This window comes from Muntiacus reevesi, chromosome 7 (assembly GCF_963930625.1).
Source record: "Muntiacus reevesi chromosome 7, mMunRee1.1, whole genome shotgun sequence".
Classification (NCBI taxonomy): domain Eukaryota; kingdom Metazoa; phylum Chordata; class Mammalia; order Artiodactyla; family Cervidae; genus Muntiacus; species Muntiacus reevesi.
Genome location: NC_089255.1, coordinates 74196941 through 74224378, shown reverse-complemented (window position 1 = coordinate 74224378; position 27438 = coordinate 74196941). Strand labels below are relative to the sequence as shown.

The 27438-nt window shown below is 44.9% G+C and overlaps 1 protein-coding gene across 6 annotated transcripts; it reads left to right on the top strand.

Annotated features, from left to right (window-relative positions):
• Window positions 1-2414: 2414 nt before the first annotated feature.
• On the top strand, window positions 2415-27438 carry MAX (MYC associated factor X). Of its 6 annotated transcripts, XR_010663951.1 has the most exons (6): window positions 2503-2769; window positions 3493-3519; window positions 10887-10994; window positions 24550-24673; window positions 25146-25246; window positions 25916-26054. XR_010663951.1 is itself a non-coding variant. In XM_065941129.1 (5 exons), exons 1-5 carry the CDS (start codon window positions 2734-2736, stop codon window positions 25068-25070), a joined length of 435 nt encoding a protein of 144 aa, XP_065797201.1. In that variant the 5' UTR covers window positions 2431-2733; the 3' UTR covers window positions 25071-25136. The 6 variants fall into 6 exon arrangements, 5 of the variants coding, with proteins under 5 accessions (XP_065797202.1, XP_065797201.1, XP_065797199.1 ...); XM_065941129.1 differs by lacking the exons at window positions 25146-25246; window positions 25916-26054 and adding an exon at window positions 24931-25136 and having other exon boundaries at window positions 2431-2769; XM_065941126.1 differs by lacking the exon at window positions 25146-25246 and having other exon boundaries at window positions 2515-2769; window positions 25916-27438.

Here is a 27438-nt window from a genome sequence, read left to right as displayed (position 1 = left end):
AATTCCATCACCTCCACTAGCTTTGTTCGTAGTGATGCTTCCTAAGGCCCACTTGGCTTTGCACTCCAGGATGTCTGGCTCTAGGTGAGTGATAGTGGTTATCTGGTTCATGAAGATCTTTTTTATATTGTTCTTCTGGGTATCCTTGCCACCTCTTCTTAATATCTTCTGTTTCTGTTAGGCCCATACTGTTTCTGCACGAAATGTTTTGTTGGTATCTCTAAATTTCTTGAAGAGATCTCTTGTCTTCCATTCTTTCCTCCCTCCTCTGAGCTCTTACATCACTCACTGCCTGTGTAGCTAATGTAACACTCAGTCTGTCTCCACTGGAATGATTTGTGTTCATAATTTACTCCAGCTTTTAAATTCCAGGTAAGCCAAGATGATCCGGCTTTCTACATAACTGCTTTATTGAACTATTGACAAACCATAAAATTCACTCTTGTAAAGTATAAAATTCATCAAAGAAGAACATCTTATTTATCTTGGCATCCTCTGTAGCAGTGGTCCTCCATCTTGGTTGCATGTTGGAATTACCTGTAGATTTTTTTTTTTTAAGAAACCCATGCTGCCTGGTTCTCACCCCCAAGAGGTTCTGACTTAATTAGTTTAGCGTGTGGCCCAGGTATCAGAATTTGTAAAACCTCAGAGTGATTTTAACTTGTAGCCTGGGTTGCCTTATAGTGCTTTGCACATAACTGCCACTCAATAATTGTAATCATGAATTAGTCCTAGGTTCCAGCTAATTAACTCACCCAAGAACTACCTACCTTTCCTGTTTCCCTCTGGTCCCACAGCTCTTATAATGATCTGTTTATGTCTATCTCCTCCACTTGGTGTGAAAGGAAGACTGAGACAAAAGCATTTAGAAAAGATAAGTTTACTTGCAAAGATATGCAGACTTCAAATACAACAGATACTAAGAGGGAAAATGTAAAGATTACCATGTTTACATTTATCTCTAAGGCACAGATAATATGCTTACATGGGGAGATATGTAACAAATGACATATTTCCAAATTTCTGTATTCAAAAGTCAGGAATAAAATGGTTCTCATTACAGATTCAGTAACTGATAGGGGAAAACTCAAGATTTCATTCATTTCAGACACCAGACATAAGGGTACTTTGGTAACTGTCTTAGGCTTGAAAGTGTCTTACTCTTCTTCCTATTTTTTCCTCCTGTGGGACTTAATGTACACTTTTTTTTTAAAGTCCTCTAGGTATGTTTTTATTTCCAAAGCAGTAATGTAACCATCCTATTTTAATTTTCAGTTGTCTCCATTGATGACATTAGACCATAAAGAATTTTTACTTAATCTTTCCACACTGCAGTAAAAATAATCCTAACATAAAATGAAGACAGCTTTATTATAAAACCTATTTCCAAACTGTTTTTGACAATTTAAACATTCTAAGGTTTTTAAATCAAGGATTTATTGTAAAGGTACTCTTAAAATTGCAGCAGGGCAGCCTCACTTTTCCTTCCACAACTGTGAACTTCATGAAGACAGGGTCCCTTCCAGTCTTACACATTATGTCATTTCCGTGCTGGCACACATTGGATGTTCAATAAATATTAGTGAAATAGATACGATCACACCTCATGCCACAATATTTAAATAAGGTTTTAACTAGATAGGGAGCTGCATCAGTTTCCCATTTTGATACTTTTTGCAATTCTTAATTATGGTACTCTGAACTGGGGTACTCCTTAAATTTCTTACTCTACAACAAATTTAGAAGGCGCTTTTATTTCCATGTAAACGGTTGCTGAGGGTCGGGTGTCTGAAAGGATGACCCTCAAGTGAGGGGCAAGATAGTCAGTCCCGGATGAATGGACACTAGATTCTCGTGACTGGGAGAGATCCCTCAGAGAGGCCGGTGGTCGGTCATTTTGCCAGGCCTGTATCATCATTTAACACCTGCCATTGACAACTCCCCACAGCCAGATCCCAAGGGTCTGCGTGGGCAGGCGGAGCCGCGCCCCCTAATTCACTGCTGTAGCATCCCCCAGCAGGAGGGTCACGCCCCAGGGCGCAACGCAGAGCGACTCAGTCATCTAGAAGACAGAGTAAAACCAGTCGCACCAAGGAGAGGCAGCGTTATTTAGGCAGCTGGCTACTCCTCCAGAGCCTCCACCCTATCCCCTGGGCCCGGCGCCCGGCGCTCGGCGCTCAGCCTGTGCCGGGCTCCAGGAGCCCCAGCTCCCTCCACGTGTCCTGTCTTCCCAGCAGCCACCTCTGCCGCCTCTGAAGGAAAATCTCCTGACAACTCGCGGTCTACGGACTACGACTCCCAGCAAGCACCGCGCCGCTTCTCTCTCCGCCCCCTCCACGGGGCACGCAGGCGCTCTGGGCTCCGTCAACAAGCCGGGCTGGCGAAGACTGGATGCAGTTTCTTATGGGATTTGTAGTTTTTTTGGAGTTAGTTGGGCCGTAAGTCAAAGGGACAAAGACTACAAGTCTCGGCGGCCCCAGCGTGACGAGCCCGGTCACGTGGCAGGGGGCCGACCGGGCGTGCGTGCCGCCGTTGATCCGGTGCTGCAGTGAGGAGGTGGTTCTCGCCCGTGTTGTGTGTGTGTGTGTGTGAGTGAGAGAGCGAGTGAGTGAGTGAGTGAGTGAGTGTGTGTGGGGGGGGACTCGGCTTGTTGTTGTCGGTGACTTCCCCCTCCCCTCCACCCCTCCCCCTTCCCTGCCGCCGCTGCAGTGGCCGCTCCCTGGGCCGTAGGAAATGAGCGATAACGATGACATCGAGGTGGAGAGCGACGTGAGTCCTGGGGCTTCTTCCTTCCCTTGCGGGTTGTCAGGCGGGGACAGCGGCCGGGGTTCTCAGCAGAGCGACGGCGGCAGGGGGCCGGGCAGCCGCCGCCTCCTTCCCCTTCCCCCGCTGGGCCGGGACCCCCTCCGTCGCGCTCCCGGCTCGCTCTCTCCGGGCTCTTGGCCGGAGCGGCCTTCTGGGACTGGAGGTGGGGAGGAGACACGCGGCCTGTGGGACCCCAACCTCCCCCGTGGAGGAAGGTGCTGCGGCCTCCCGTTCTCATCCTATCCCGTTCAGGATCCGGGGGACAGGGACGGGGTGCCCCGGGGATCCCATTGTCCGGATCCTGGGGAGGGGGTTCTGCGCTTAGGACCTGCCCCGTCCGCGCGCGACCCCTTGCTCCCGTGACCCGCGGATCCTGGGGAATGAAGGAGGGTGGAGAGGAATTGGGAGTGCCCAGATGCCATGAGCTGGGTGCGAGGAAAGGAGACAGTGCTCTGGATCCCCTTCTGTCCCGGATCGGATCCCGGAAGGAGGGGCGGCGCTCGAGACCCCCCTGCCCAGCTACCCGATCCCGCTAGGGGGGGATGGGGGCGTAGGATGGGGAAGGTGGGGTAGGGCTGACTCCCCACCCGCCACTTCCTCTGACGCCGGCATTTTCTTTCTTATTATTGAATGTGAAGTGTAAAAATAACTTCTATATTTTCTATTTTTTTTTCTCTCTTATTCCAGGAAGAGCAACCGAGGTTTCAATCTGCGGTACGTCTCCTACTCTCCATTTCATTTTCATTTCCGTTCAATTCTAGTCCTTTTTGGGGTCGGAGAGAAAAAGAGATTGTTCTGTTACTTTTAATGTTGTAGTAAACTCACCTGTTAACCGCTAAGGTGAGGTGGGGCCTAGCTCTGGGGATCTAGGTGGTGGTCGGGGGGTGGTTTGCGAATCTCATAATTCTGGATTCTCAGGTGATAAGTTTCCGTGAATGTAGGTGAGTGAGAGAAGTTGTATGCAACGAAATGAATCCTTCCATAGTTTTCAGATGGGGGCTCTAGCTGTCACTATGTAAGTGGGAAATGAGAAGTGCATCATGCTAAAGTAAGTTGAAGTATTACTTCAGGGAAGAGTGGTCAGATTGACTTAGGAAGAAGTAGGTTCTAAACCATGGCTGTGTGAAGTTGAAGCCACATGCAGTAATCACCTTTAACCAAAAGTCATGTGACTGCTGTAGACCTATGGAATCTCACACAATGTGGTGTTATTCTAATGCAGACATTGGAAATGTAGAGGAGCCAAAGGTTGAATCTGAAGGTGTCACATTCAGCAGCTTATTGTGGTCTGACTGTATTTTAGTTGAAGGAGCAGTATAAAGGCAATAAAAGAATTGTTGAAGAAAAGTGGCATTGCCGAGAGAGGTTTGCTAAGACGTGATGGTTGAGACTATACAGTGTTGTCAGTAATTTCTCAAAGTTTTTGTTATAAATCTTCTCAGTAGATGATTCTGTGGATTTAAGATAGACACTAATCTCATGTCCTTGAGACAGTACTATGGGTGTTCCATGAATAGAACAGAGGAACGAAAAAAGAATAGATACAAAATAAATCAGAATCAGGGAGGAAGAGACATAAGTAAATCATGCTGTCTAACATTTGACAGATGGGAGCAGTAGGGAGTAGATAGAATGGAGCCCCCAAATTTAGATGCTTCCAGAGGATCCAGGCAGTGAGATCGTCAGGAATGAAGTAGAGAGCAGAGGTGAGAACTGGGGAACTAAAGAACATATGCGTCTTCTGAAAAGGCAGCCACTGTAGTCCAGTGGGTTGTTATGTGAGAATCAGGCTAAGTGTTGTCTCATCTTCCTATTTTGGAAGAAAGATTAAAAATCCAGACTTTTATGTTATTTTTCTGATTTTTAAAATGATGTGTGAGACAATCAAGTTGTTTAGGGGCTTGTTAGAATTTCAAGGATGCCACTTAGAGACCTCTGGTCTAAGAATTTATCACAGAGTAAAAGCAAGCCCTCTTGTACCTGCTCAATTCTGAGGTTATCAAAGCAGTTAGATATTGAGAAAAAGTGTACTTGTTGAGAGCTGGTATTTCCGTAAAAACCCAACAATGCAGTTGTTCCAAATAGTCAGTAAAAAAGAATTTATTTTTCCTTGGAGTATTTGAAGACAATACTTTGAATATTTGCAGTATTGTTAGATACTTAATATCTCTGCATACATTTGGAAATTGAATTCCTTTTATTCAGCTACTATTATCCTTAATAATATAAACATGGAATTTCATGTTTGAAATCTGGTCTGTTTTCCTCCAAGTCTCCAGTTATAAAATCTGCCCTCGGGCTTGATCAGAATTGGAGAATAGGGGTTGTTTAGGCTTCCATTGAAGAATGATTATTTAAATTGAAATTATATCAGCTTTCCACTGTGAGAAAAATTTTCTTTATGAAATTTTGGTGTATAGTTCCTGAGAGTTTTCTGCTTCTCAAAATATCCATGCACATGGCTGTTGATGTAAATTGTTTTATTAAATTATTAAAATGTTTCCACTCTCCTAGGGTGCTAATCTCATTGTTTTGTCTAGATATTTTAAGTTTGATGTTAAAGTACTTAAACTTTTCCCTTTGATTTTGGAGGGTGGGCAGAGGGAGTGGGTTTGACCCTTTGTTTTTAATTTGACATACCTACTTGCTGAGAAGTTTAAATGTTAACCTGTTGCAAGATAATCACACTGGCATAGAGAGAAGCAGCAGTAGACAAATTTTGCAGCATATCAAGCAATTATTGTGAATACATAGGGTTAAAAGGATTTTATTTTTTTCCAGGTGTGACTATGTCTGTCCATCTCCTGACATTTAGTATAGATAAATATATTTTTTTAACTTGGGGGGAACGATTAAGCTTTGCCTTAGTTCAGAAAAGGATATGGACTGTGAACAACCAAATATTTAGGACTACAGAAGAACTTTTAAGAAGTTATTTTGAAAAGGTCCTGTGGGTCCTAATACAGAAAGAGAAATTCATTCACGTTTTATAATGTAACTATAATAGCTACGGCTTTACTGCATAAGAAATGTAGGATATTCATTCAGCAAGAACAGAGGCTTGAAGTAACAGAAAGTGAAACTGACTTGACAAGTATTTTTTATTGTTGCCTCAGTGCAAACGGAAAACAACTTCTTCAGTGACTAGTAAGATTTGTTAAAGGAAGTAATCCCAAACAATAATTTTTATTAGTAAATTCACTATATCTCATAATGTCACTGATATTATCTTATTTTTATTATTCTTTGGAGGAAAAAAGTTGCATTTCAAAGAGTTTTCTTGGGCAGGTATATTTCATGCAGGGTAATAACTTGTTTTATTTCTGTTTGGGGTTATTTTTTTGTTTTTTTTTTTTTAAGGAATGAAAGTATATGAGAAACATAGGACTAAGGTTAGTGTGTTAGAAACCCACAGTCTTTTTCAGCTTATTCTTAATGACAGCTGCACGTGTTTCAGTTACAGCATACCTATCTGGGGGGTGGTTAGAAACAGATTTGTACAATTCTGTTTCTGGACCTTTCTGGTATGAAATATTTTTAACCTCTCAGAGCTCTTTGTTTTTTTTTTTTTAGGAATTGCGATGTATTCAGAGGGGAATGAGCTTGGTTGATCACCTTTGAGATTGAAATTTACTCAGGAAATTAGTGTCTTTTACCCTGAATTAGTTGCATGGCAAAAGTGCTACATGATACATGTACTTTGTGTCGGTTTAGAGTGTTCACAGTGATGTGGATGCCAAGTTTGGTTCCTAAAAATACTTACGGAAGGGTGATCTTATATTTAAGTCTTTTTCCAGGATGCCAGTAATAGTAACATTGTTGATCAAGGAAAATGGCTATAGAATGATGGTGTATTTATATGATATGTTTCCCAAGTTTTTTAAGGCACCAAGTGATTTTTTGAATAGCCTGGAAAACACAACATATGTATTGGATATTAAAAACGTATACCAGGCAGTTGGCCTGAAGCTGGAGAGGTGTTGGGAAGTTGCCATTTATATCTCCTATTAAGGACCTTAGTGAGTTTCTCATCCAAGCTGCCCATAATTTCATGTTGCAGATTTCATGTTGATTAAAGTGAATTAAGTTGCTTAGAAGTTCAGTTTTATTTATCCTATCTACTTCCCATCAGAAATAGTAAATAGATCTTTTCTGATGAGAATTTTGAGCCTATGTATTTCCAGCATTAGTGTTTAATAAGAATACCTTATTAAGTAATCATAAGCAACACAATCTTCCTTCTAAAATATAACTTAAATTTCTTAAAGGCAGTAAATGTTTACAGATCAACTCTTAATCCCATATATGGTGGGAGTTTTCTATATTGATTTGAGAAGACTCCCCTTATAGATGGAATTAGGTGTCAGGTAATCTGCAAGAGATGGCATTGCTCTGGAGAACCTTAGGCATCCTTGCATAATGGAACATTCATTTCCCCATGCGATTTGCCTCCCTAGAACTTGTGGGAAATAATGCTGCTATCTGATGTAATGCCTCAAAGGAAGATGTATTCTCTATGCAGTAAGTTGGAAGGAAGTAATTTTTAAAAATTCCCTCAGTTTTGAACAGCCTTCCTTAGCTTGAATGACCTGCTGCCAGTTTAGCAACTTCTTGGCTAAGGAAATAATGTTTGCCTTCAACATTTAACAACACTTAAGATAACAAGTGCTTGTTAGTGTCAGAGATGGACAAATTGTAGGTGAAGACTCGTGTTCTGGCTGCCAGTATGGAAAGTTTGGGGGAAATAATACTGAGAGGCTGAATAAAAACCTTGGCAGAGATGTCAAAGCTGGAATCGATTTGGTGTTGGAGTTCCTGTCGAGCATCTGTGGGCCACTCTTCAGTATCACACGGCCCTTTAGTGTTTCTGTTAGCCTGGGATGCCCTGAAGGAGGGCTTGTCTGGCAGAAACTGCAAATCCAGCTTGCTTAAAGAGTGACAGCGTCCGGTCACTGCTCTTGTAGAAGGTATAGGGGAGGTATTTGGGGGCCTGCTGTACAGCCCAAGAATGCCTCTTTTGTCTTCTAGAATTTGTCTGGTAGCACCTGTTTTCATTATCAAACATCTTCCTCAGTATAGGTAAGAGAAAGCTGGCTCATCTGAGTTGAGCTTTATTTGTTCAAGACACACAATTGTTTGGCCCTTTCCCACCACTCCCCCCCCCCCCTTTTTTTTTTCTTAACTAGTTTTGAGTTTGTGGAAGGATCTCAGATGCCTTATACTGGGAATCTTCACCCAGTTTTTAATTCTCAGTTCTGAAATCTTGGCCCTTTCAAAAAGGGTTGCCAGCAAGTGAAGATAGTTAACAAAGCAGTGATAAGCCTGGCAACTGGCCCTTCATTTGGGTGAGTTGCAGGGGAGGGGAATTCATCCGGCTAGACATTTGGAAATTGTTTCCCAAACAGAATTCTCAGTCTCGTGTAAAGGTTTTTCATATGGTCTTTCAAGCCACTAGAGGTATTATTTAATCAGAGTTGCCTGGAATTAGGCATGTTAGTTCTGCATGTTTTTAACTTGCTCTTTCAAATGAGGCTTGAGAAGAAGAAAAAATACATTATTGACATTGTCTCAGAGAGCTCTAAAATGGCCTCTGGTTAAGTGGAGCAGCTTGGGGATGGACATGGCAGCAGGGATTGGGCTGAGATTCCACTCTTCTGCTGGTTAAATGGGCCCTGGAACCACCACAGAAATTCCATCCACTGCTTTGAGAACAACAGCCCCAGCCCAGGCTTTCTACCAGGCAGTGGACTGCTGCCTTTCCTTGTTGAGCCAACTTCTCAAAGTTGGCTGGCTCCCCAGATGAGAAGCCAAGATTTCTGCTGATGGTCCACAGCCAAGTTCACTTACAATCCTCTAACCGAAAGACTTGTCCATTTGAGTCCTTTCAGAGCTCAGTGAATGGGAAGGGGGTAATGCATTGTGGGGATGATTTTGGTGTTAGATTATACTTAGCTCCACCCTTCTAGTGCAGGCCTGAGTGAAACCAAGTCCAACTTGATTCTAGCCATCTGAGATTTGCAGGGCTCTCCCAGAAAGAAAACAGACAATTAGAATTTTATTTGTATCAACAAGAAGGATTGTGGGTAACTGGTGTCACTGCTTCTGTGCACAGCTGGGAGGAGGGCCAGGAATCAGGGTGATTTAGTAGACAGGAGTATCTTGGGCTGCTGCTGGATACCAAAGCTGGGCAATTAATTTGCATGTAAATAAACCATCCTAGGGAGTGTGTAGCAAACACAGGGGAGACAGATAGTGCCAAATGCCATCTCTCAGCCCTCTTAAGTTTTAGGTCTAAGGACCAGCCCACCAGCCCAACTTAACTACCTTATCAATAGATGACTAGAGGGAATGGTAAGTTAGAAAAGGACTAGGTACTTAAGTATGTTTAATTCCTTCAAGCTATTCATATAACTGACAAGGTACCTGCAGTTTTCTTGCTCTAATGCTGTATGATACCTTCTAGGCTCAGGTGATCTGGTCATTCCCTCAGTTTCCCCGTAAATTCCACGTTATCACTGAAGTTCAGCAGACATTCATTTTTACAGAGAATCCAGACGTAAGATGAGGAGAGCTTTAGCTGTGTTCCAGGCATCTGCCCTAAAAACGAGCGCTATGCCATGGAGAAGCGTGGCTGTGATGGGAACCATGTGTCCTGTTCAACAGAGCTGTTGAACAGAGGTGTGCTTGAGAGACCAGGAAGTGACTAAAATTACCACAGCTGCTCCCAGCCTCTTCTTCCTCAGTCATGACTCAGACTTTTAGGATTAGATACTAGAATTTCAAGTCCTTTCATTCCCATAACTCTTGTCTTTATAGACTTCTGTCTGAATGTCTTGTCTAGTACAAAGATTCATTTGAGCCTTTCTTGTGCTAAGCCAAGTTGTTTACTCCTGTTGCTTTATTTTTAAAATTGCAGGTTCTGTGTCTGGGTAGGTTAAAGCTACCTGAGCTTCCTATGTCCAGATGTCCTCTTTAGGTTAGCTCAGTGCAACCTCATGTACTGGGGGTAAATTCTCAGAGTACAGTATTTCCACTAATTCCCAAAGTGCCGATGTGACGTTCCTGCTTTAGGTTAAGTCAGCATTTGTGCTCCATTGGAGGGACTGCCCCTGTAATGGGGGTCTGCCGAAGCTCCCTTGCAGCATTCACCCGCACTGTCTTCCATCTGAAACCAGTGTGTTTTGCCGTCCCTGATTTGTTGACTGTCTCTGTCCTTCTCAGCTGCTTGTTCTTTGTGATTCTCAGCAGGACAGGATAAATACTTTGGTCTGTGGGTATTTAGCTACTGCCAAATAAGCATGACCTGCCACAGGTGCCTGAAGAAATTTATTCAGAGTATGTGGGTATCAGAAGGTTTGCTGTCTAAGAACTACCTTTCTGGCAGCCTGTGAAGGGAAGGCCTTTGGCAGAATAGCACCTTGGATGCGCTTTTAAAAAAAAATAGCTCAGAATGCAGTTGTCGTCTATATCAGCTTTGTCGTGGTGATCTCAGCTTCATGCATCTAGGTTTTCCAGAGGTTTTAGTTTCTCACATATCATTTGGCAAGCAGGTCTTAAAACTAGTACCCTTTAGCACGGTGGAGACCAGAGCAGACCCATGGTGATGTTTTCACATGAAAGAAGTACTGTACCAGTGACCTGACTCCTTTCCTGGGTCCCTACCAAGGGGATTCTCTTACAGTGTGGGTGATCACCTCTTAGGAAGGGGCCCACTGCAGCTTTTCCCTGGCCACCTCCTAGCCATGGGACTGGCAGCTGTTCTGTCACATAAGTAAGTTGTGGGAGAAAACTGATGTTACAGGAGTCACGCTTTGTCCCCATGAATAACTTTTATTTTACTTATGCATGAGCTGGATGCATCGAGCTACTTTGGATGTTCCTGTCGCAAGCCTTGCTCACCCCTTTCTCCCCCTTTAGCAGAGCCTAATTCTGGAGACTCCTAACTGCCCACCTCGACAAATCCTTCCCAGTCCAGTCACCTGGGACTGCGCTGACAGCATATACTTCCAGGCTGTCCCCACTCACCTGTGCATGGCAGGAGGAGTGACCCTGCTAATGTGCTGTTTTTCCCATTCTTCCAGGCTGACAAACGGGCTCATCATAATGCACTGGAACGGAAACGTAGGGACCACATCAAAGACAGCTTTCACAGTTTGCGGGACTCGGTCCCATCACTCCAAGGAGAGAAGGTGAGTTTATTGAGAAAGCTGATGAGCCACCAAGAGCTTAGAACGCACTGTGGGGCTTAGCAGGATGCCCACCTTTCCAGAAAGAAATGGAGTCTGGGATGTTTGGGTGGCATGGTTTCCTTCATCTTTGATTCTTCAGGGAGTCATCACACATCTTACCTATTCTTTAGTTCATCCTTAACAAACCATGTCAGATGTAATGGAGCTGCTTGTTAAGACATCAGTAGGAGGTATCTTTTAAAATTAATATTACATATAAATTACTCATTCAAGAAGTTATTATAACAAGAAGCATACAGTAGTTTGGGATAATGCTAAGGATTTCTGGACCTCCATGGGAATTCCTTTCGTATGGTTCCAAGTGGTACTTATTTAAATGAAACCTCCCAGGAATGTATGTAAACCAATCTGGACACCAGTGATCTCCCAGTCTAAGAGTAGTTATTATTCCAAAGGCATATATATAAAGAACATTTTAAATGTGAACTTGAGTAAAGAAACATGTTCACATGAAATGAAAGAGAAAAAGAACCACTCTTCTTCCCCCATCCCTCTACCCCATTGGTGGCCTTCCAGAAACTATTTTCCCTGGAGAGGTAGGCACCAACTGTTTCTACGTTTGAAATGCAAAGTCCACAGCTTTGACTGAAAAGCCTATAGGTTAGGGTCAGTCCTTGAAATTTGGAGAAAATATGTGTTTGCACACAGTTAGTTCCATCCTTGACAATATAACTGGCTGCTTTCTGCATCTGGTCAGTGGCGTGAGTGACAAATTTGGAAGAGGACCTGTTTTTTTTGTTTGTCTGTCTGTCTATCTGGTTGTTTTTTTGGTTCAATAATGCAGCGTTTCAAGAAGCAACCATGTTAAGAAAAACCATTGCTCTCAGGTGTGCTTTGAATGGCTCTCCAGATTTAGCTCTGTGGTAGGAGTCTTGGGTTGGTTTGGTTATCCAGAATTCAACCTGGGCCAATGAAACTGGATGCCATGATGGTTTCATTGTATTTATACTGCCACACTGGTAAGCCATGTGCTGTATAGCTTATCTAAGGTGTGACTGTGTGGTTGAAGCATGAGATGGGTCTGACCTTTATGAAAAACATAAAACAGGCCGTGTAAATACCTAGTATTGCAAAACCAGAATTTGCCATGGGTTAGACCTACTTAGTGTGGACTTGACTTAATGGCCTTGGTCCAAGGTGCTTACCTGGAATAACAGCATTCCTGGGTACAGCACTGTCAGAGCACCACAGGAAATCTGCATGATGGGGAGAGAGGCTCACCCTTTAGTCAGAGTGCACACGTGCAGAGGATTATTTCTTGCGCTTACCTGAGCTATTGACAGTAGGTATGTATTCATGTGTCATGATGTCAACTAAAACGTCTTTGGTGAAATAAATGGACAAGAGCTACCTTTTTCTAAGTCTCACATCTAACCAGGAGTGGTGCCGGGACAGTATATCCCAAGAAATGGCCTGAAGACCACCTCCTTCAGAGTCACTACTGAGTCTGTCTTTCTGGAGGTACGCCTAGAGATCTGTATTTATAACTAGCTGTCTGATAATTCTTAAATTTGGGATCACTTTGGGAGAGATCAGTTCTTAAGAGCTCAACTCTACCTTTTTCTTACCTAATCTTTTTTACATTATTGTAACATTCTTCCTTAGGTCCTTAAAAATCATATTACCATAATCCTGTTGTCTCATTTCTTCAAGGAAGTTGACAGTTTGAATTTGATAACCTTACAAACCTTACAAATAGTTGTCATTCATTGTAACCCATTCATGTACTCACTGACTCCATTCACAAACACTGGGGATCTGCTGGATGCTAGGCAGTCTTAGATACTAGGAGTACAGCAGTGAACAAAGCAGGTGAAAGCAGCTCTTAGTCTGGTGAGGAAAAGATTGAAAACGAACTAATAATTAAATATATATACGTATTATGTCAGATAAGTGCTATCGAGAAAATTAAACAAGGAAAGAAGAATTGCAGTTTTCATTGGGGCGGACCGAAAAAACACACACTGGCAAGGTAACAGACTTCAACCATACATCTCTCTGGTGATGAGCATTCCACGCCAGGGGAGGCAAGTGGAATAGCCCAGGGGCGGGAGCCTGGGAGCATTCCTGGGCCTCTCAAGGAGACAGGCCGAGGTGGCCAGAATGGAGTGAGTGAAGGGCCAGTGGCAGGAGATGTAGTCAGAGAAGCAGCAGGAACAGGGGAGAAGAGTGGTCAAGGGGCCAGATTTCTTCAAGCAGATGAACAGAGCACCAGTGGCAGCTCACCAGGTTCCTTCCCAATTTCAGGATGCTTCTGTGTTCTAGTCCAAATGTTCGTGTTGAGCATGAATAAAGGAAGTGGTATGACCTCTGGTTGAACCCCAGCCCTTTCCCACTAAGTGTCACCATCGTTATTATTTTCCTTGTCTGCTGACGCTGTTTGCAGGTGCTGCATTGAGTCTGGCAGAATGCTCTAGTTCCTCAGACTTCCGAGTGTTCACTGAATGTTGCAATTTTTTTTTTTTAAGTGGTGTTAGAACCAAAGGAAATTGGCTAATTCTTGATTTGGATTGCAGCAGTCAAGGTTCTGACATTATGTAAATAATCCTGAACTGATCATTTTGCCCTGTGAGTTGTGGGGGTGCTTAGATCAGTTTCTCGAAGGGAAGGCCCCCAGTCTCCTTTGATGTGCGCATCTGTATGTTCCAGGTGACTTCTCTCTTAGTATTGGGACTATTTGACCTTCGTGTTCTAAGCCTTTTGTCTTTTAAAGGGAAACTAGTACTGATTGAATTGGATCCTAACCAAGAATGGGGGATACTTGTACTAAAACACACCCCCCCAAAAAAAAACAGCTTTAAATGTGAGACCCAAACCCTGTCTTTTGTTTCCTATATTTTACTATAAGATGTTCACCTTTTGTTTAAATAAAATGTCAGTATTAACTAATATCTGTATTGCAATATAAGATGAAGTCTGCACAGTAGTTCTCTGAGTTGAGTTGACAGTTATTACACTGTCATAATTGGAAAATTACTACTGCTAGCTCCTGCCATTATTACATATGAGAGATGAGGGAGCAGGCTCAAGATCATGATTCCAGTCCATAGCTAGACAGGGACTAGAACTCAGGACTGCCAATTGCTGAGTTAGTCTTTCTACCACACCCTAGGGATAAACAACTTTAGAACGTTGTAAAGACATTTCCTTAAATTTTTACGCCTTGTCTTTATATTGGGAGCTTCCCCTGGAAGTGCGTCATACTAGGGTTACTACTAAAATGTTCTCCCCTGAAGTAGCATATGTAGGCAACACTGAAGTGCAGAGTTAAGGGTCACTGAAGTTTATACATTTGTCTGGGTCTGTATTGCTGCTCTGAGAAATAGATGATTATGGTTGACAGACAATCCAGTTGGGTTTTGCCATAGATCGCATTGTTTGCAAGGGGCCTCTCGAGCTCACGTTGCTTGAGTCTTGTTTCCCATAAGTTTTCAGCTGGACTTGGAGCCCACAGGAAAGATAGAATGGAATTAGGACTATAAGCCAGTCAACCAGAGTAAGGAAAGTGAGTGAAAGTGAAGTCACTCAGTCGTGTCTGACTCTTTGTGACCGCATGGACTGTAGCCTACCAGGCTCCTCCGTCCATGGGATTTTCCAGGCAAGAGTACTGGAGTGGGTTGCCATTCCCTTCTCCAGGGGATCTTCCTGACCCAGGGATCGAACCTAGGTCTTCCACATTGCAATTGCGGACAAACACTTTACCGTCTGAGCCACCAGGAGTAAGGAAACAAGGGCGGAAACAACTGTGGCCCCATTTTGCAAAGGAAAACACTACTGTTCTTGAACAGAATTATTCTTTGTTTTAAGGGTCCTTAGGTGGGTCCCAGGGAGTGTTGCCCAATGGCTTGCTGGCTCTGAGCTCACCCTGTTGTATGTGTCTGGGGTGGGGAATGGTATACCTGGTGGTGAGCATGTCAGTTTGCCTTTCATGGCGCCCTAACTGTGCCCCCACCCCCAATAAGTTAGCCCCAGCCCCTGCACCAGAGAGATTGCCTCCAATCACAGTGTCTGCTTGGCATGGTTGACTTCAGTGATACAAGATTCCGTTACAGCATTGCCATGTGTAGCTAAATGGTGGTTTATAGTAATTTCTCATCTTCTAAGTCTCTTCCTAAATGCCTGTTTATCATACTTCATTGCTCTCTTAGGCAGTGGTGCTCTGGATTTCTCCATTTTGGATAGAGCTATGTTAAAAAGAGATTATAACCTAAGATGAAAATAAAGAAAAACAGTGTTTCTTCTGCTCAACAATTGAGTGTTCTTCTAGGCAGTGAGTCAGAGTCCCTTCTATTTGGGTGAGACTCTGAAGGCACTGCCTCTGCCAGCTGCTGTCACAGACTCGGCTCGTGGTAGGTCCCCAGAACGGAGCTGAGCAGTGAGCGCCAGAGGAAACAGTGGGCTTGCTCAGCTCTTTGACGAAAACAGCACAGCCAGCACGGTTGTGCTCATGTGTTTAAGTATGAGTGTCATAGAGGTTTAATACATGGTGTCTACTCTTGAGGATCTAGCTCTCTTGTTAGGGAAGAGGATTATACCTAACAACAATAACAACATGCTGAACATCAAGTAAGAGGTCAAAACACAGAGCTAATTTGTTTCATCTTCATTAAAGCCCAGTGTCCTTAACAAGTAAATGTTGAAATCAAATAGCTCCCTTATACCAGGAAACCTAACAGTTCTTCCATCTGAAGGTCAGTATCCCTGTTAAACTCACTCAGCCCTGTGGCCCAAGCACTTATCCCAGGTGTAACTGTGCATGTGTTTGTGTAGTTACTTAATGGCTGTCTACCCATTTCCCATACTTCAGTATAGTAAGTACTGAAGGCCCGGAGAATATCTTTGGTCATATTTCTTCTCTTGGAGCCTTGCACACAGTAGGAAGCAGAGTGAATGTTGATTAACTGAAGGAAGCCCCCTCTCCACCTGGCCTTGTTCCATTGGGAGGGCCTCACTCTGGTGGACACCCTTTGAGGCAGGCAGTTCATTTAGCAGCACTATTTCTACATCATACCTGGGCTGCCGAAAGGATTGTCTTCTAAGGGAAACATAAACCACAGCCCTGCCCATTTCATCTCATTACCCATCAGTTAGTATCTGACCAGACTCCAACTTGGGCATTTCTTCTTAAAATTTCTACATCTCAAGTTGTTGTCCACAGTTGCCCAGATCTCCCTTAAGCTCTGGACTCAGTAACTGTAAATGTACAGTTTGTATTTGACTTCTTCATACTTCTGCACTGCGAAAGCCTCCAAGGGTTTTTCAGTGCCCATCGAGGTAAGGACTGGTATTCATGTTCTCTAAACAAGGTTCCCAACTTGCCCTCCTGCTTTTTCTGCCGCTTCCCTTGTTGTGGAGCAGTGCACACCCTCCTCTGTGCAGGAATGTCATCCTCAGGTTTATCTGAATTCTCTCTTTCCACCAAGGTCTCAACCCCAGCCTCACCACCCAGGTGACTTTGGGATTTCACAGTGAGGAGACCCACTTACAAGGACTCCCCAGCTCCCCGCGTTTCCTGCTCTTGTGCCTTCCTGTGTTTCCCCCTGCCTGGGCCTCCCCTGCCAGTCAGCCTCCACCTGCCCATTGTCACGGCCCACATCAAATGCCTCCGCACCCCGAGAACCCTGGGGTATCACCATCCCTGACACCCCAGTGGACCTTCATGGGGCCTCTCCTCTGTCTTCTTTTTTTGTGTAGCAGTCTTATCACCTAACTGAAGGGTGCACTCCCTGAGGGCAAGAACTTTGTCCATCCTTCTGGAAGTCTGCTACACAGTGCTAGAGGGCTCACCACATGGAGAAGACGACAGAGCCATGAAACTCTGTGACTTCAAAGGACAGGAATTGGTTACTAGGCCTTCCCTCTAGCATTTCTTTTTCTTTTTTCCCCTCTAATAAAATTGCAAAAAACTTTGGAAAAATGGGAAGAAGAGGAACAGCCCTTCCATTCCTATAATACAACTACAACCTTTGCTTTATTCTAAGATTCTAAGATAAGTGGTGTCCAGTGAAAGTTCAATGAGAGCCACAAATACATTTGAAATATAATTTAGTTTAAATACAACTAAATTTTCTAGTTGACATAGTAAAAAAAAAAATAGCAGATGAAAATAATTTTAATATCCTGTTTAATTTACGCTTCCTGGGTTACTCAAATAGTAAAGAATCTGTTTGCAATGCAGGAGACCCGGGTTCAGTCCCTAGGTTGAGAAGATCCCCTGGAGAAGGGAATGGTGACCCACTCCAGTATTCTCGCCTGGAATCCAGTACCACTAATTTCATGGACAGAGAAGTCTGGCGGTCTACAGTCCGTGGGGTCACAAAGAGTCAGATAGGACTGAGCAAGTAACACAACAGAAATAAGTATGACTTCTGTATGTAATCTGTATATTAAAAATTACTAATGGGATTTTATATTATTTTCTTGCACTGTTTTATAATCCAGTGTATTTTATGCTTATAGCATTTCTCAGTACAGACTAGTCACATTTCAGTACTCATTAGCAACACGTGGCTAGTGGCTGTCGTACTCTCCCCATCCCGCACACCATTTTAATATGACTGAAATTTGACATCTCCAACTGGGTGTCAAGCAAAGCTGGCTCCTTTTTCCTCTCTCTCTAAAGCTGCTATTATTCAATCCATGTGTTTACTGATGGAGTCTCAGAAGCAGGAGTGCACCTGGTCTTTTCGTATGCATGCTTCACTTGGGTAAAGGGTGTATTTTGTTGCTTTCACATAACATGTCCTTTCCCCAAGTGATAGAATGTTCATATTTAGACATCAGGTGTGTTTCTTTGGGCCATTTAGGTTGCCTCCAGTTTGTTTTTTGTTTTTTTTAATATATTTTTATTTGTTTTAAGGAAGAATGTTGCTCTTTCAGTATCTCTCTCCAGAGTCTATTTTTAATTAACATCAACTATTATGTTTGCTAAGTTTATATTATGAACACAAACTTGTATTTCATCTACCCTGTGTGGTTAGTTAAGTCGCTCAGTTGTGTCCGACTCTTTGTGACCCCCTGGACTGTAGCCCACCAGGCTCCTCTGTCCATGGGATTCTCCAGGCAAGAATACTGGTGTGCCTCCAGTTTTTTAACTTAACAAATAATGCAGTGATGCACATCTTGGTAGATGTGGCTGTTTCCATAAAATAGGTTTCTACAAGTTGGGTTGTTGAGTCTAGTGGTAAGAACACCTGATTTTTTGCTGTGTGTTGCCAAAATGCTTTCCAGGAGGGTAGTTTTCATGTGTTCTTCCTTTTCTTTTTGAAGTAAATTATAAAGATTAGTCTTTTGGTATTGTTTTGAGAGTACCAATTCTACCATCAGTGGATTTTTTTTTTGAAGGGGGTGACTAATTTAGTAAGCCAGAGATAGTTCATTTTGTGTTTTGTCTGTTGTCTGTGAGAGTAAGTCCTTTTCCCTATGTTTATCTACTCGTATTTCCTCTTTGGAGGAGCTTGGTGCTCCTGTCCTGCATGATCAGAGTTTGATGGGACAGTGTCACACCTTCATCTCAAACTACCACGGGCCCAAGATAAAAGAATACAGGGTTTGTAACATGACTTGTGTTGACCCTTAAACAGATGTCTGGCTCCCAGGTCCTTTGTGGGGTGTGATACCTTTGCCTCCTCTAGTAATCAAGAACATGTTCCCTTGGACTGGGAGGGGCTGGCACAGGAGGCCTGGTTCTGACCCCACAGCCTTCTAGCCTCCCTTGTTGGCACTGATGGCGGTTCCATTTTGGAATGAACTAGTTTATTGCAGACCCAAATTTATTGTGTGGGTGCTTTAATTTTTGTTTCCAGAAAATGGCTTAATCAGTTAAAAATGTATACCAGCTTTGCCCTAGCCCTCCCTTTCTTTACCATGTGTAAAAGTTTGTGCAGGTTTCAGAAAATAATGGTTTTATTTTCTTTAAAATAACTAGTGCAAAATAAAACATGTCAGCTGGTAAGTCAGCCAGTGGTTTTTCATTCCCCAGGATATGGGGTTTTGGTTCTTAGGAGAACAGGGCAGCTGTTACATCAGCCTGGTAGGATCTGATTTTGACAGGAGGAAAAAATGATAAATTCAGCACAGATGACTGTTTCTCGGATCAGCATTAGGACCCTAGGGAACAGCAGTGATGTTTCTGTTGTCAACAGTCTAGTACTTCTCTTCTCTTCCTCACCTTTTACCACCTGCTTTCTGAAACAACTTGGGCTGGTATATAAACACAAAGATGTACAGCTCCAGAAATGTATGGGACTCTTGCCCTGTATGAAAAGTTTCGAGAGCCACTGCCTTAACTGGGGTTTAATAACCATAGATGTCATTCTAAACATCAGTGTTAAGTACTTCAAGAATCATTTGGGACCTTTAAAAGGTACAGATTAGAATCAAACTCTTGGGTTTGGGGCCTCTGGTGAAATACGTAGTTGATTCTTGCTGCAGCACATGAGGTGAGTATACTCTGTTCCCAAGCAGAGTTCTGTTCAAGTGGGTGCCTTAGGAGGCTGGGGTGGCCCTTTTCTCCATCTCTGCTGCTCTGGACGTAGATGCAAACAGGCAAGCAGCTGCGGACGAGCAGGAGGAGGCAGGACCCACTGGGCCCCTGAGCCATGCTGGGTTGTCTCCTCTGTCCATTTTAGATTTCTCCTCTTAGGTGGTAAAGCCAGAGCAGTGTGGGGAGCCCGCATCTCCTCTGAGCCGGGGCCCAAGTCCACTCAGTTCTCTTCCAGCTAGCTTGCATCCTCTGGCTTTTCCTCTGCATTTGCTGCTTCTCTGCTAGGAGACTCTCTGGGTTTCACTTGCCTCTCAAAAGGAAAAAAAAAAAAAGCAATCTTCCTTCTATGCTGCTATTATTATACACTACTTTTTTTTTTTTTCCATTTCTTACTTTTTCAACCTCATTCTAAAAACCAGTCTTCATCTTTGCTTCAGTTTCAAGTCACTTTTGCACCCACTGACCTATATGAAGATGATTTACCTAAATTCACTTCCTCAAGGAAACCACCCTCACCAGGTTCTTCATTGATGTCCTTATAGACAAATTGGGTAATTCTTTTGTAGTCCTTGTCTTCCTGCTCTGACTCTCCAAATTTCATCGATCTTCTTCCTTAGTTCCACAGTCTCCTCTCTAGGGTGTCCTAGAGGCCTGGGTTCAAATCTTGACTGTATTACCTACTGGTTATTTAACATCAGGCAAGTTACAACTCTGTGCCTCAGTTTCTTCATGTATAAAATAAGGGAACTAACACATCAGAACTAACACAACAAAGGTCCATCTAGTCAAGGCTATGGTTTTTCCAGTAGTCATGTATGGATGTGAGAGTTGGACTATAGAGAAAGCTGAGCACCTAAGGATGGGTGCTTTTGAACTGTGGTGTTGGAGAAGACTCTTGCGAGTTCCTTGGACTGCAAGGAGATCCAACCAGTCCATCCTAAAGGAAATCAATCCTAAATATTCATTGGAAGGACTGATGTTGAAGCTGAAGCTCCAATACTTTGGCCACCTGATGCAAAGAGCCGACTCATTAGAAAAGACCCTGATGCTGGGAAAGATTGAAGGCAGAAAGAGAAGGGGACAAAAGAGGATGAAATGGTTGGATGGCATCACCAACTCAGTGAACATGAGTTTGAGTCAACTCCGGGAGTTGGTGATGGACAGGGAGGCCTGGCGTGCTGCAGTCCATGGGGTTGCAAAGAGTCGGACACGACTGAGCAACTGAACTGAACTGAGCACATCAGAAGCGTGTGTGAGGGTGCCTGGCATTGTGTAAGTCCTCAGCTGCTGCCATTTTCCTCATCATTGATATTGCTGTGTACAGCCGTGGCTCTGGATCACCATCTGGCAAGGGTGTCCAGTGTCCTTTCACGTGGCTCCCAGAGGGAAAGAGAAGTCTCAGTTGCTGTACATTAACTCACACAGCTACCCAGAAGGCCCAGTGCCGCTTCGGTGCCACGGCCGCAGGCCCTCCTGTGCTGGGACTGTGTCCAGACCATTGAAGGGTTCTGTTTCTGTTGAGAAAGGCAGAATAAGAATTAGTGCCTTCTAATGGTAAAAACTAGCAGGAAAGATTATCATTCAGATCCTTCCTGGATATCCAAAGGCCAACAGTCGATCTGTGGATATGTTGATCTACCAAGTGTTATCTGCTCAGGGACACTCACATGAAGATTGCCAACTCAGCGACTGGGCACCATTTAGAAAACAGAAACCAAAAGCCCAGGGCCACTCCATAGTCCAGGCCATAAAGCCCAGGATTCTTGCTGGCTTCACATTTACTGTTCATAGTATAAACTCATAAAGGCAAGGTCCTGCCCACACCTCCCCGCTGTGGCTGGTCACACGATCTCATATGGTTTGTTAAACTGGGGGTTTGGTTTGTAGAGTGGGGGTTTTCAATGAGTCTGTCCTGTTCTACCTTCAACCTTTTGCTTTTTCTTCCCTGGACTTCATGCACTTGTAAATTTGGGGGAATTCTGTCATTTGTCCTTCAGATTTTTTCTTGTGGGATTTTACTTCTTGTTGAGAACACTGGAGAAAGCAAAATAAAGTTAACTGAACCATGTTTTTGGACATGCTCATGGGGGGGTCAGGGACAACCTGAAGTAGCCTGGGTACTTCTGCTTAGCAAGGAGTGGGTGTGGAAGAAGGGCGGTGCTTGTTAGCATTCTAGAGGGTGCTGGGTTAATTCTAATCTCTCCTTCAATGGAGACCTCTTGATCCCAATACGTTCCGTTCACCTTGCAGCTATGAATTGTATTTTCATCCAGAAACTGCCCTGAGGTGGAAAGACTTCATCTCTCACAGCATCTTTCTCTTTGCTTTGTTGCGCTATGCTCGCAGCTCACATTTCACTTTGTGATTTCATGTATGAACCCCTCGTGATTTCATGTATGAATGTGTGAAGAAGAAAGTGGTAGCACTGAGGCTGCTACTCAGTGTGGTCATTTGTTAAAACTTAGCACTAAGCATTTGCAAGTGCTCTCCTGTTCAGAGATTTTGCTTTTTTCCCTTGTGCTAGATACAAATGAGGAGTTAAATAAGGTTAATGTTGTATTCTGGGAGCAACAGTTAGTCGAAAAAAAATAGGCAAATTTAGAGAGGCTGTGATGTAAATATGCATGACAATTAGATCAGTGATGGAATGCATAGCATTTGGAAGGCTCAGTGGGGTCAGAGAGTTTCTCGTCAGATAAGAAAAAGCCATGCAAGAGACTGTGTCTGCGGTCACGGAGCACGTTGAGGACAGGACTCCAGAGGCCCCATCTGCCGGATTCCTAAACTCTTCTCCCCACCCTGCCATCCTGGCACGTATCCTACTGTATGTGTTTTTAATCCCCTCTCTAGCAGCCAGAGGCAGGGTATTTTAATTAGTCCCTTCTAAATATGTGCCCTTTTGTCCCCCCCCCATTTTATCACCCAGTAATTAACCCTAATAAGTCTCCTTTGGCAGAAATGGGAAGCAGCCTCTGAAGTGGCCTTGTAACCCCATCCCCCCACGCCCCTTTGGTAGGTGCCCTCACTCTTTCTACGTCAGCTGACTTACTCAGCTGAAGACAGAGACCTGGGCCTGTCTCCACCCTCCTGCCGTTGCCTGTGCTGTTCTCGCCCAGAGCAACGCTTTCCCACAAATTCCGCCTCAGTCTCACCCACCCTGACGCACTGGTTCAGATGGGAGCCTGTTTGTGCAGAGCCAAGGCTAATTTCTGGCACGCACAAGGTGACCACCCCGGCCAAAAGCCCTCTTTCCCGTTGCCTTTGTAATCTGTCCTACTCAGGTTACACTTGCTGGTACTGCCCTGTGCTTTGTCTGTGTATAGATAGGTTTATCTCCTCAACTAGCGAGTAAGTAAGCATCTGGGCAAAGAAGCCATGACTAATACATTTTGTTTCCCCACAGTGTCTGCTCTGTGCCCCACACATAATTCACACCAGATAAAAATGGTTGAATATGAACAGTTTCCTTTTGAGGAAATTGCCTTAAGGATGCCATAAGAGGAAAGCCTGGAGACTCTAGTACTTGTGAGAACTGGTGAATAAACCGGCCTTCCAAACCTCTCTGATACCCAGCCATGCTGGAGTTTGTGAGTTGAGTTTGTCAGGGTTTACTCCAAGTGGGTATAGTTTTGCTCGCCCGAGTGTGGCTGTTTTCTTTGCCATTTAAGAAGATGATAACGATAACCCTATATGCAAAACAGAAAAAGAGACACAGATGTACAGAACAGACTTTTGGACTCTGGGGGAGAAGGCGAGGGTGGGATGTTTCGAGAGAACAGCATCGAAACATGTATATTATCTAGGGTGAAACAGATCACCATCCCAGGTTGGATGCATGAGACAAGTGCTCGGGCCTGGTGCACTGGGAAGACCCAGAGGGATCGGGTGGAGAGGGAGGCGGGAGAGGGGATCGGGATGGGGAACACATGTAAATCCATGACTGATTCATGTCAATGTATGAGAAAAACCACTACAATATTGTAAAGTAATTAGCCTCCAACTAATAAAAATAAATGGAAAAAAAAAGAAAGCTTTGCTTCTGCTCAGGAGCCTCAGTAGCATGACTGCCTGACTTCAGCTACTAGACTAGCTTGTCTTGGGCTTCAGTTCTCTGGGCCTTGTACCATTCTGCCAGTTCAGTCTGTTGACTGTTTGGTCATGAGTAAATCAGGCCGTGTTTGCAACCCTGCAGGGAATCTCCCAGACAAGTTCGACCTCCAGGGGCCAAGTAACCTGACATCCATTTTATTAGCTCATTAACTTCTTTCTCTGACAGGGCAGTGCCTAGGCTACCCTCACCCATGGTAAAGGTGTGGTTGCTTCCTGAAATGGCCCAATCTCATGCCCTTCCTGTGTTGACACCAAGCTCTGACAGCTTTCACAAACGTCTCTTTAGCCAGAGAGGTTGAAATAGTGACTCGGCCACATGGCTTAGTTGGAACTAGTTAACAACGGTCTGAGCACTTGTCTGAAATCTCGAACCTTGAGGAAAACCTTTGTACCCATCCCCATCCTGAGCCAGCTCCAGCTGAGATCTTGATCTTGTCTTTCTGGACCAGCTGCCTGCAGCCAGGCCCAGCAGAGAGTGAGTGACCTTAGCTCTCAGTTAAGTAGTCTTCTAATGTTTTCAGAACAGCCTGGTCGAAGACCTGAAAGCAATCTAAAGAACCAAAGGGATTGTGTGGGAAACAAGTTCAGAGTGGAGACAGACCTGAGTTTGAATCCAGGCTCTACACCCTTTATCTGGTGATTTTGAATAAACCGGTAAACTTCTCTGAGTCTCGGGTTCCTGGTGGAACCCCCTCTGTCAGAGTGCCAGTGAGGTAAGCTGTGGAAAGCAGCTGGTGCCTTGACCAGCATAAAGAAGATTCTCGACAGCACTTAGCGCTTCGTGCCCTTCCCCCTCCTGCTTCTGTCCCCTCGTGTGGCCCTCGCTGAAAGGAGTGGTTTCCTCGCTGCATGGACTAGGTCTTTATTTTGTCCCCTCTGCTTTTTCTCATATTGCAACAGGCATCCCGGGCCCAAATCCTAGACAAAGCCACAGAGTATATCCAGTATATGCGAAGGAAAAACCACACACACCAGCAAGATATTGATGACCTCAAGCGGCAGAATGCTCTCCTGGAGCAGCAAGGTGAGCAGCGGAGCTCGTGGGGCAGCTGGCCCTGCTGTGCGCCAGCCAGGTCAGGGCCTCGCGCCGGGGCCTGCAGAGTCAGAGCCAGTGACGGAGCCATGCTCCTGGGCAGCTGCCGTCCTGCTGCTTGGGCCTGTAGTCAAGTGTAGCCATCTGAGGAAGGACCTGAGCCTTCGGTGAGGGAGCAGTGGGGTCTAAGGCTTAGCCCTTGGGAGACTTTTCTCTGACCTACTCGCTCTCCTCTTCTTGGGGCTCAGGTGTTTCGCTGGTAGTAGGGATCACAGCTGGCCTCGAGTACCTCCAGAGAGCTGTGAGGCCCTTGGATTGGAGTGTGCTGTGGAAGTGCCAGAGATTTCAGGTGTTCAGGGACAGTGAGCGCTCCCCGTGTCAACGGTAGTCCACTCAGGGCAGCCCATGGGCCAGGCCCATGCTGTTCTCCAATGCTCACACCCGCCTTTTCCTACAACCACAGGGGAAAGCGAGAGCTGATCAAGTTCTTTGTTCCTGGGGAATTCACTTCTCTTCCTCCCTCATGGAAGATGCAAGTAAAAGGAAATGCAAGTAACCGTCTGGGTTAGAACATCTCAAATAAAATAAACTAAACCAAAATAAATGGGTTGACCTTCCAGGCTCAAGACGAGCTGAACTGAGGGATGGGCAGCGGGAGGCGGCAGCGGGTTGGTTACCGGGCCGAGCAACCTGCATGTAGGGGCTCCATGTTGGAAAGCCCAGGTACTCTGTGTATTGGTGACTTGCTTCCAAGTGTCCAGCTTGTCTTTCCAAGTGGATCTTGTACATGAGAGCTAAGCCAAAACTTCTCTTTGGCTGGTACGTCTTCTGTCATCCTTCCCTGCTAACGTGTGACCCTCACACCCTTGTGGAGCCAGGCATTGCCGGGCCAGCTGCGCTGTTACTGCACTGCTGGGTCCCGCAGGGAGCTCGTGGTCCTCTCTCTGTGCTGGGCTTCCACGGCAGGAGGGTGACAGCACACGCCTTCTCTTTAGGGTTGGGTGGCATTGCAGAGTGGCTGGCCGTACCCACTGAGCGCTCATGTCTGACTGGGAAAGGCGAAGGGAAATGAAGTGTGCAGGTGGACCAGCCACCAGAAGGGAGTTACTTATGAGCCACCCTGAGCCTCGGGGCCAGCATGCCCTTCGGAAGAACAGGCTGGACCCCAACCCGAGACTCGGTTCCTCCCCAGTCTCCAGAAGGCTGTAACCCACTCGCTTGGTTGCCTTTCAGTCCGTGCACTGGAGAAGGCGAGGTCGAGTGCCCAACTGCAGACCAACTACCCCTCCTCAGACAGCAGCCTCTACACCAACGCCAAGGGCAGCACCATCTCTGCCTTCGATGGGGGCTCGGACTCCAGTTCGGAGTCGGAGCCCGAAGAGCCCCAAAGCAGGAAGAAGCTCCGGATGGAGGCCAGCTAAGCTCCGCGGGGCAGGCCAGCAATAAAAACTGTCTGTCTCCTCCGTCGTCTTATCCTCCTTTCAGTTCATCTTTAGAACCCTCAGAACCATTTAAGAGACTATTTTTTTTTTCCTCTTTCTCCTTTTTTTTTTTAATTTTATTTTTACGTAGAAGCTCTTGGACAACAGCTCTCATTCTCCTTCCCCATTTCCACGTTTTTTTTGTTTTTTTTTTTAAAACGTTTCCCTTCAGGGATTCCCTGTCCCCACCAGGAATTTTTAAACCAAAACACCCCAACTTGGCAGCTTTTTCTGTGGAGGACAGACGGCCGGCCAGACCTCTGAGCACATGGTGTCCTGACCACCCACCAGCTCCTCCAGCCCCGCCGGGCACGTGCCCGGGGGACTCCTGCCCCACCCAGGCCTCTGCTTCCGGGCCATCCTCACCTCTGTTTGATAGACTTTGTGAATCTGTGGACTGCTCTACTTTCAGAAGATGACCAGTTTGGAGTAATCAGAATTATTCCCCCTTCTTTTTAAGGATTTTTTCCCCCCACTATAGGCTATTTATCGCTCCTATTGAAAGACCAGACCCTTGAAGAAGTTTGTGGTATAAAAGGAAGTGGGGACAGATTTGCAGCGCAGAGTCTTGGCCTGTTTCACTCCTGCTTCTCTCAGCTAGCCTTAGGGAGGCCGTGTGACGCTTGTGTGGCGTGAGGGGACGGCAGCAGTGGAGCGGTAGCCGCCGGGGGGTGGTAGGGGGTGGGTGGGCCAAGGAGGGAGGATCGGGTGGGGTAGAGGTTTTGTATTGAGGGCCAGTGATGATGTTTTGATATTTATTTCCTGCTGCTGAAATTTGAACCTGAGTGAATTGTCCCTATTTCTGATGATGTCGGTATTGCAAAGTGACAGATTCATAAAGTAATGATCAAATCTTCCTTTCTTTCCGTGTGTATTTCTAAGAAATAGAGCCAACTGATTTTGTATGTAAATACCAAGAGCGGTTCACCTCGTACTAAACCCGCACCCCAGTGCGGACCCCTCCCCACCCTCGCCCGCCCTCCCCTTCCGACTGTCCTGGAACCTGTCCCCATTATGTGATCCAGCCCTGGTTCTGGCTGCGGTCAGCAGATCCCAGTGAAGGGTTTTGTGTGTTTAGGCCTCATTTCTTTGTCTTTTTCCTACTCTGTTCCCGGCATTTGCTGATTTCTAGTGTATACTCTGTAGTCTCAGTCCGTGTTTGATTCCATTCCATGGAAATAAAAAGTATGTTGTACATACTGCTGAAGAATTGTCTTGCAAGTTAAGGCTTTCCCCTTTACTATAAAACTATAAATAAAAACTTATTTTATCCTT

Excerpts from the sequence above, each read along its gene's own strand:
- MAX (XM_065941126.1), top strand. The coding sequence starts at position 2,734 with ATGAGCGATAACGATGACATCGAGGTGGAGAGCGAC. Across the intron at positions 3,520-10,886 it reads AACCGAGGTTTCAATCTGCG|GCTGACAAACGGGCTCATCA; the intron begins GTACGTCTCCTA and ends CCATTCTTCCAG. Across the intron at positions 24,674-25,915 it reads TGCTCTCCTGGAGCAGCAAG|TCCGTGCACTGGAGAAGGCG; the intron begins GTGAGCAGCGGA and ends GTTGCCTTTCAG.